Source organism: Ursus maritimus, unplaced genomic scaffold, assembly GCF_017311325.1.
Source record: "Ursus maritimus isolate PB19 unplaced genomic scaffold, ASM1731132v1 scaffold_9, whole genome shotgun sequence".
Classification (NCBI taxonomy): domain Eukaryota; kingdom Metazoa; phylum Chordata; class Mammalia; order Carnivora; family Ursidae; genus Ursus; species Ursus maritimus.
Window position 1 is genome coordinate 11,112,091 of NW_024427107.1, and position 10,667 is coordinate 11,122,757.

Below are 10,667 nucleotides of genomic sequence, written 5' to 3' on the forward strand. Positions count from 1 at the left end.
TTGAATCTATAAATGGCTTTGGATAGTTTTTAACAATGTTAATTCTTCTGATCCATGAACATGGGATATCTTTCCATTTGTTTAAATCTTCTTCAATTTCTTATGTTTAATTTTTTGACAAATTATCATACTGTTTTCACAGTACCTACTTTGTTTCATATTCCCATAAGCAATGTACAAGTATTCTGATTTTTCCATATCCTCCCTGACTTCTATTTTTATTTTATTTATTGTTTGTTTGTTTTTGTACTAACCTCCTAGCCAGTGTGAAGTAACATCTGATTGTGGTTTTGATTTGCAGTTCCCTAAAAATGAGTGATGTTGAACATCTTTTCATGTATTTGTTAGCCATCTGTGTACCTTTGGAGAGATGTCTGTTCAAGTTCTTTGCCCATTTCTAAATTGGATTATTTGTTTTGTTATTGTTGTTGAACTGTAGGAGTTCTTTATTCTGGATATTAATCCTCATCAGATATATGATTTGCAGTTATTTTCTTCCATTCTATGTGCTGTCATTTCACTCTGCCAATAATATTCCTAGATGCACAAAACTTTTTAATTTTGATGAAGTCCAATTCATCAGTTTTTTCCTTTTGTTGCCTGTGCTTTTGGTATTATAGCCAAGAAAGTCAATCCAATATCCAAATCCAATATTATGAAGCTTCCATCCAATGTTTTCTTCTAAGATTTTAATAGTTTTAGCTTATACATTTTAGCTTGCACATGTCTTTGATCAATTTCGTTATTTTTGTACATGATGTAAGGTAAGGGTGCAACTTTATTCTTCTGCATGTGGATATCCAGTTTTTCCAGCATCATTTGTAAGGGTTTATTTCTGGGCTTTCTATTCTATTTCATTGGTCTATATGTCTGTCTTTATGCCAGTACCACATTGTTTTTGATTAATATAACTTTGTAGTAAATTTTGAAATAAAAAAGTGAGTCTTTCAACTTTGTCTTTTTTTTCAAGATTGTTTTAACTATTTGGTATCCCTTGAGATTCCTTATGAATTTTAGGGTATATATTTCCATTTCTACTAAAACAGAAATGGGAATTTGATAGGAATTACATTAAATCTTTAGAACACTTTGGGTAGTATTGACATCATAATATTGTCTGCCAACCTATGAACATGGGATGTCTTTCCACTTATCCATGTTTTCTTTACTTTGTTTCAACAGTGTTTTATAGTTTTCAGAGTACAGATCTTTCACCTCCTTGTTAAGTTCATTCCTGAATATTTTATTCTTTTAGATGTTGTAGTAAATGTCTTTGTTTTCTTAATTTCCTATTCAGATTGTTCATTGTTAATCCATGGAAACACAAGTAGTTTTATGTGTTAATTTTGTATCTTGCAACTTTAATATTTTTTTAATTAAATCTTTTTAAATTAAGATAGTTGTAGATTCACATACTGTTGTAAGAAATAATAAAAAGAGAGTTCTCATATACCTTTTTTTCCCCCACGATGGTAAACTCGTTTATTTCTCTGAATTTAGTTGGATGCATGCTGTTCCCTGCAAAGATAGGACAAGCACACAATGTCCTCGAGGTCCCGACCACAGGCCTGGTCGAGTATTGTCCACAGGTGGCACTGCCCATCAGAGGTCCAAAAGAAATCTCTTAACCTGGGCCAGGTACTTCAGTTTCAAATAGTCGCCCAGCTCCTCCTTACAGACCCAGACATGATGGCCCTTCTTTCCAGTCTGGGAGAAGTCCCCAGTTAATAGTAGTGCTTTGAAGAATACTTTGGACCCGAGGCTACTCTCTGTCCGCATTGCCTGAGGGAACTTGAACTTGTAGTGGCCACAGGGGGCATTTCCCAGGAACTTGGCTTCCAGGTTGTTTTCTGAGAGTGTGGCCAGGGTTTGCTCTGCTGTTCTTCGGAGGGTCTCCCCGAGCTGCCACTCTGCCTGGGGAAGCATCCAAACATCCTGGTCTCCAAGCTTCTCTTTGACCAACAGGACAAGGTTCCTGTCTAGCCTCCGGTCCAGTGAAGTTCGGTCATTCTTCTTATCAGCTTCTGTTATGTGAGCGCCGGGTTTGAATTGTAGGAATTTCTGCTCCCATACATCTTCCAAATCCTGCACCAGCAATATATTCTGTTCATCTTCTTCTTCATCATACAAGTCAACTTTCTTCTTTGCCAGTCGCTGGGCTTCATCCAAAGCACGAAACTCATGGTCTGAATACATACTTCTCTCTACTTCAATCTGCTGTAGTAAAGCCAGCCATCTCTTCCTGCAATGGGGTCAGTGGTTTCGAGATCAGCGGTGGCCACTGCAAGCACACCTCGCTCAAAAGTCGCGATGGAAACCCGCTGCTCGAGGGTGCGGCCGCAAGTGCCAGGCTGCGAGAACCCGGGCGACCAGCCCAGAGCCCCTCCAACCACCGCCAGCCCTTCGCCACCCCAAACAGAGCCCACCTTACCGGTGCCGCCATTCTTCTCTCTCATATACCTTTTATTCAATTTTCCCCAACATCTTACAAAACTAGAGTAAAATACAAATAGAGAGTTGACATTGCTGAAATCCACCTAACATTCATATTTCACTTGTTTTGTGTGTATATCTGTATGTGTTTGATTCAATGCAGTTTGATCATATATGTACATTCATGGATCCACCACCATAGTAAAGATAAGCACAGTTCACTTGCCATAAGGGTTCCTCTATTGTCCTTTTATAACCATGCCTTTTCCTTCCTCTCCTCCTACCTTTGGAAACTATTTATGTGTTTTCCATCCATTCAATTTTTTTTATTTCAAGACTTTGTATCACTGAATCATACAGTGTGTAACTTTTTGGGATGAGCTTTATTTTACTCAGCACAATTCTCTGGATATTCATCCAAGTTCTTGTATACATCAGTAGTTCATTCCTTTTCATTGTAGAGTAATGTTCCATTGTACGGATGTACTAGTTTGTTTAACCATCCAGTCATTGAAAGACATTTGAGTTATTTCCAGCTTGGGGCTATTATTAATAAATTTTCTATGAAAATTTGTGTATAAGTTTTTGTGTGAATGTAACTTTTCATTTTTCTGGAATAAATAACCAAGAGTGAATTTGCTGGGCTATAAGGCAGGTGCATGTTTAGATTTACAATAAACTGTCAAACTTTTCCCAGAACGATTTGTACCACTTTACATTCTCACAAACAATGCATGAATGATTCAGTTTCTTTGCATACTCAGTTACATTTTGTATTGTCACTACATTTTACTATGGCCATTCTGATAAATGTGTAGTGATAGCTCATTGTAGTTTTATTTTGCATTTTCCTAAGGCTAATAAAGTTAAAAAGTTTTCATGTGCTTATTTGCCGGTTGTATATCCTCTTTGGTGAAATGTCTGTTCATACGTTTGGCTCATTTTGATTAATATTCCTTTAAAAAACTGTTGAATTTTAGAAGTTCTTTATATATTCTAAATTTTTGTCCTTTGTTAGATATGTGGTTTTGGAAATGTTTTCTTCCAGCCTTAAACTTGTTTTTTAATCCTCTTTCCAAGGTCTTTCATAGAGTAAAGGTATCTGTTTGTTTGATGAGGTCCAACTAATTATGACATCTCTTAAACTTAGAATTGGGCTTGGCACATCAGATCAATAAGATAAGCTTAGCTTCTTTGCTAAGAAAAAATGGAATGAAGAAGGAAGTCAGAGAACTAGTAAATTTATTTCTTTAAAAAATTTTTTTATTTAAATTCAATTCAGGTAACGTATACTGTATTATTAGTTTCAGGGGTAGAATTTAGTGATTCATCAGTTGCATATAGTACCTAGCGCTCAGTGAAGGAGGGCACTTGATTAATGAGTAAATTCACTTCTAGTTTGTGTTTGTGGTTTCTACTGCTGATATCTTGATCATTGTTAGATTTGAAAATAGCAGCATCTCATTCTTTTTAAATAACTTTTACATTGTACAATGTGTTGTTATAGGAGCACATAGGAAAAATATTTATTGTGTTTTATGGGTCCAAGAACTAAAGAATAAAAAGGAGTTAGCAAAAAGTGGAGAATGTGAGGGAATAGAAATGAGTAAGAGAATAGGATAAAATGCTCTGAAGTAACATTTTCCCAAATGAAGCCTGCAGATTCCCAGGAAACTTAAGTCATCATTTGCCTTTTACACTTTGTTAAAATTTGCACTGATGGTACTAAAGTAATGGTTGGTGCAGAAGCAAAATGGTTAAAACTGCTAGAACTTTAGCATGAATCAAGGCAGTGACGCCAAACTGTACTAGAAGTCATTATATTCTTGGGACGACTGGGTGGCTCAGTTGTTTAAGTATCTGTCTTCGGCTCAGGTCATGATCCCAAGCTCCTGGGATCCAGTCCCATATCGGGCACCTTGTTCAGCAGGGAGCCTGCTTCTCCCTCTGTCTGCCACTCCCCGTGCTTGTGCTCTCTCTCTCTCTCTGACAAATAAATAAAAGCTTTAAAAAACAACAATGAAAAAAAGAAGTCATTACATTCTTTATCACCATGCACTTGCAAAAGAAAGAATATCCTTATATAGAAAGAGTCTTTTCAACATTGGTACTGGAATAATTAGATAATCATATGCAAAAAAAATGAACATCCACCTAAACTTTATACCTCACACAAAAATTAACTCAAAATGGATTATAAATGTAAAACATATAACTATAAAACTCATATAAAATATAGGAGAAAAACTTCAGTGTTGAGGTTAGACAAAGTATTCTTGAACATGGCACCAAAAACCCAAACCTAAAAGAAAAAAATGATAATTGGACTTCATCAAAATAAAAAAAACTTTTACTTTGTGAAAGATACTGTTAAAAGAATGAAAAGACAAGCTACTGACTGGAGAAAATACTTGAAAATCACATATTTGACAAAGTGCTTGTATCTAGAATGTATAAGGACCTCTCAACAGTAGAAAATCAACCATCCAATTTAAAAATGGGCAAAACACTTCAACACTTCATCAGAGGATAAGAGAAGGTTAAGTAAAGACATGAAAAGATGAGAAATGCAAGTTAAAACCAGGATGAGATACTACTACACACCTATTAGGACGGCTAAAATAAGAAATAATGACAATATCAAGTGCTGTCTAGGATGCAGGGTGATTAGAACTTTCATATATTGCTGGTAAGAATGCAGAAATGGGACAGACACTCTGGAAAACACTTTGGCAGTTTCTTATAGAGGGAAACATAGACTTACCAAATGATCCAGCAATTTCAGTCTTAAGTATTTACCCCAAAGAAATGAAAACTTGTGTTCACACAAAAGTCTTCACATAAACATTTATAGCTGCTATATTCGGACTTACCCCAACTGGAAAGAACCTAAATGTTCTTCTGTGGGTAAATGGTTGAACAAAATGTGTTTCATTCTATCATGCAACACTACATCAAAAACTAATGATGTACTGTAGGGTGACTAACATATCATAATGAAAAAAAAATGTGTTTCGTTCACTCATTCATTCAAACTGTGTTTCATTCATTCATAGAAAGGAAAACTACTTAGCAGTGAAAAAGAACAAACTGTTGGCATAGGCAACATCTTGGATGAATTTCAAAAGGTAGCATATACTCGGTGAAAGGAAGTGGTCTCCAAAGATCACATGCTAATGTATTTCATTTATCAAAATGATTACATGATAATCATAAAAAGGAGACCAGTGGTTGCCAAAGATTGGGAGTGGGGGCAGGTTGTGATTACAAAGGGGTAACACTAAGAAATGTTGCAGGGTAAGAGAACTATTTTGTATCCTAATTGCTTTTTTTTAAGAGATTTTATTTATTTACTTGTTTGAGAGAGAAAGAGCAAGAGAGCGCGAGTGAGCACACAAACAGGGGGAGGGGCAGAGACAGAGGGAGAAGCAGGCTCTCCATGGAGCAAGGAGCCCTATGCGGGACTTGATCCCAGGACTCTGGAATCATGACCTGAACCGAAGGCAGATGCTTAACTAACTGAACCACCAAGGCGACCCCTGTATCCTAATTGTGAGACTGGTTATATAAATCTGTAGTCATTGGACTGTACACAAAAGATAAATTCAATTTTACAATTTATTAATTTAAAATTTCTTAATACTAAAATAAAAAGACATATTCAAGGGGGAAAAAAGAATGTTCATCCTTAAGCAGTAAAAATAATTATTTTTACAAAATCTCAATCCTTGAGTACATACCTTTTTTATATTCTAATTGATGAAATGGTTGAGTATAAAGAAAGCACTTTCCCTGCATACAGACATATTATGGTTGCCTCCAAAGAAAAACATCTTTGTGATTGTTTTTGTTGCAAGCAGAACTAACCACTTTTTTTTGCACAGAACACAAATTTTTAGTTGATATAACAACTTAAACAAACTATTTTTTCAGCCTTGGGTATCTGGCAGGCATTTTCTTGGAAATGATCAGTGTGGCCACAGAGTGCCTTTGCATGTTAATTAAAAGAAGTCTTGTGTTCTTCTTCATTCTCCAGCCTAATTTTTATTTTCCCCATGTTTTCTAGACATCTTCTCCATGTTGAGTTGAAAGTACTAAATCTGTAGATTTTGATAACCTCTGTTTAGGTCCAGCCAGCAATAGTAAAAAAATTAAAAATAGCTATCAGAGATTTTCATAATAACTTTCAACATCATATTCAGAGGGACATAGGGGAATTCAACAATTTGTATGGAGGTTGGAAGTGAGTATACAGAAAATATCTATTTAGTATGCACCTCGGTTCTCTGGCTACCCTGTAAATACCCATAGCTTAGCAATTAGTAAACATTATTTTAATTGCCTATTTACTTGCTGCCTTTGAGCACTAAACAACACTCTTGGAAGGCAGGGATTATGTCTTATTAACCATGACATTTCCTAAAATTAGCATTGGGCTTGGTAAAGAGTGGGGCATTTGATAGTTCTTTGATAAAGTAACAGAAGGAAGAATTGAGAGAAAGACTATTAAATTTTCTTCTAATTTATGTTTGTGGTAACTACTGCTGTTATCTTGATCATTGTTAGATTTGAAAACAGCATCTCATAATTTTTTGATCATCTCAGAATTGTCACACTTTTGCCAATGTTGATGCTAAATAAATATGCTATGATTCAGCTTGGCATTTGGAGGAGGGTAAAATGTGGCCAATAATACTTATTTTATAAGGATGTGGTGAGATAGTATATATGTACATATGAAGCATTTAGCCTATACCCCATATATGATAACTGTTCTTTTTACTACAACTGCCATAGAGACTACAATAAATAGAAAACTCGGCCCTCTCTGTTTCTACAGACACCTACCTTAGAAATTTCTACTTGGAATCTAGAGATAAATAATTTAAGGAAAACAGGGACACCTGGGTGGCTCACTCAGTTAAGTGTCTGCCTTCAGCTCAGGTCATGATCCCAGGGTCCTGGGATCGAGTTCCGCATTGGGCTCCCTACTCGCCTGGGAACCTGCTTCTCCCTCTCCTTCTGCCTGCTGCTCCCCCTGCTTGTGCTCTCTCTCCCTCTCTCTCTCTCTCAAATAAATAAATAAAATCTTTAAAAAATAATAACCTAAGGAAAACAAAATCACATTAGCCCTAACATCTTTGAAACACCAGTTCTAATGATGACATTCCTTCATCAGAGCAGTAATGGTGCAAATGTTCATACTCCAGGAAGCCATGCGGAGATGCTGTGGGTAGAGTTTTCGGACTAAGAAACTTATATTTATCACCCTATCTTGTTGTTTTCTCATTTGCTTGATACAAGAAGCAGGATCAGGGGCTACAAATATGTCCCCCCACTCCACACCCAGAGCCTTGGTGTATCAGATGTTATTGATAGAATGGAAGTAACACAGGGGCATGGAGTTGTACCTGTCTTGTTCATTGCTCTATCCCCACCGCTCACTTCCCAGTGGAGTCCCATTCGTATTTTCCCAATGAATAATTACATCACTGTTATTTACATTTACAATTTTAACGAAATCTCCTGCATTAATGCTTATAAGTTTTTATTTCCGAAAACAATGTTCTACAACAGATAATGCAAAAAAAAAAAAGTAAAAAAGAAAAAGGTAGGGAATGGTGGTGGTGGGAGAGAGATAGCCGCATAGAAGTTTATGTAATCAATAGGGACAGCATCAAAAGGCACTTTAACACATCTATTGTAGAAGTTGTATCACTATTATAAAAGGTTGGCTAAATGGCAGTGGTTGCCAGGATTTGGGAGGAAGGAAGGATGAATAGGCAGAGCACAGAGGAGTTTTAGGGTGGGGAGACTACTCTATATGATAACACAATGATGGATATGGGTCATTATCCACTTGTCAAAATCCATAGTATGTACAGCACCAAGAGTGACCTCTGATGCAAACTCTGGACTTTGGGTGCGAATGATACGTCAGTGTAGGTTCATCAGTTGTCTCAAATAGGCCACCCTGGAGCAGGATGTCACTAGCTGGGGAGATGGGTGTGGTGGCTGGATGTGTACAGGAAATCTTTGCATCTTCCGCTCAATTTCGTTGTAAACTTAAAACTGCTCTAAAAAATATAGTCTATTAAAAACAAAGTTAGGCTATATGGTAATCTCATGGTAAATCTTCCACTAAACATTATAAAATAAAACCACTTCCCCTGGAAAATTAATAAACGAGGTCTCTTTTGCTTTCCACCTTTGGTATCATGGCTTAATCATTTCAGCTACAATGGAAAAATGTGTTACTTTTATTTTCCCAGAAATTATAAGTTTCATTTTATAATAAATGCATAAAGCGCTGTATGAAACTATAACTTTGGCTGCATAAATCCAGCTATGTATTAAATAATTAGTTTGTTCCATAAGCAATAATTTAGAATCTAGATTGTCCAGGTTACCACACCAGGTGTTCTAACAAATGTAGAGATTTTTAAAACGATAATCTTGCCATTTGTGAGGTGACTTGCCATCTGCAGAGCATTTACACAAATATGCTGTCATTTGTCCTGCCCAACCCTGGAAGTCACATGGGAAGATTCAAAGTCCCATCTGATAATTTTTTATTAATTAAAAGTATATTAATTTAAAAAATGTCTGTTAATTTAAAAAATTCTATTCTTTTTTTTTTTTTTGACAGAGAGAGAGACAGCCAGTGAAAGAGGGAACACAAGCAGGAGGAGTGGAAGAGGAAGAAGCAGGTTTCCCGCTGAGCAGGGAGCCCCATGCAGGGTTCGATCCCAGAACGCTGGGATCATGACTTGAGCCGAAGGCAGACGCTTAATGACTGAGCCACCCAGGCACCCCTAAAAAATTATATTCTTGCACAAATATAAAATTAAAACTACATAGAATTTTAAAAAGAAAATTATCTCCTTTGACTTATCTTAGTAAAATAACTTTAATTTTAAAAATTTTACCTTTTAGGGCACCTGAGTGACTCAGTAGGTTAAGTATCTGCCTTCGGCTTAGGTCATGATCTCGGAGTCCTGGGATGCAGCCCTGTGTTGGGTTCCCTGCTCAGCGGGGAGCCTGCTTCTCCCTCTCCCTCCACCCTTCCCCCCCTGCTTATGCTCTTTCACGGGCACATACTCTCTCTCTCAAATAAATAAATAAAATCTTAAAAAAAATAAAATAAAATTTTACCTTTTAGACTGCTCATAGCTGAGGAATAATCACTATTGGACCAGAGGTGGTATTCTGAGGTATTATTTATTTATAGAAGTATAGAAAGTTATCAAAGTCAGGTACTAGAAGTAAAATGTGTTACTAGTAAATTCAGGAAAAGGTGTAGTGGTCCACAAGACCTTGTTAAGTAACAGACAGAGCACCAGAATGGACCTGGCGGAACTGAGAGACATTTTATATGTATATATACACACACACATATACATGCATATTATATATACATACATGTATATACGTATTTATGAGTGTATATATATATACACACATTGTATATCTGTGCGTATATATATTTATGTGTGTGTGTATGTGTGTGTATATATATATATATATATATTTTTTTTTTTTTAATACGAGAATGAGGGGAGCTAGGAACACAGTGGTTAAAGTGACCACGTAGAGTTAAAGTCTTTTGAAAGCTTGAACTTCAGATGCCTTACATGATGGCCTCGGAGAGAAGGCCCTTCTCCTTGATAATCCTCCCTGCTACGAACTTCTACCTTACACAAGAAGCAAACAGGAAAGAAGAGAATAACTAGACTAACTCGTGTCTACTTAGTTCTGTCTTGGAGAAAGTCAGGGGAGGCGTCTAAGAGGATTTGGTGCTGCAGTCCAAGGATGAGCTCATGAAAAATGGGTTTGGCGGTGAGGTTATAAGAAAGCTTCTGAGGACAGCAGTTCTTTCTTCCACTGATTTTGATGGGAGTCACTGTTAATTCCGAAGCACAGGGTTGCAAATCCACGCTCTTTCTCCTGTTCTGTCGGCATGGCTGTCTGGGAGGAAACTTGGAACAGCAAACGTTGGCGACTGGTATGGGAGAAACTGTAAAAGTCTGTTTGTGAGATGGGTCTTCTTGTCCCTTACCGGTAGCCAGGAAAGTTAGATCCACTCAGAATGCCCAGAGTAGAACAAAGACTCAATTGTGTGCATGATTGTTTCTATAACCGTAGAATAAAAGTCCTTTTTTTTGCTCTTGTTTTGCTTCACGTTAGATGATAACTAGATTTAAACTTGTGAATAATATTTATAATTATTACTC

General features: G+C 36.6%; 1 protein-coding gene across 1 annotated transcript; it reads right to left on the minus strand.

The window, feature by feature from the left end:
- Positions 1-1,602: 1,602 nt before the first annotated feature.
- Positions 1,603-2,516, minus strand: LOC103677457 (39S ribosomal protein L46, mitochondrial-like). The gene is given in 2 exon segments (XM_040625833.1): positions 1,603-2,229; positions 2,231-2,516. Coding segments are annotated over 2 exon segments (840 nt in total). The 5' UTR covers positions 2,444-2,516.
- Between the last annotated feature and the right edge of the window lie 8,151 nt (positions 2,517-10,667).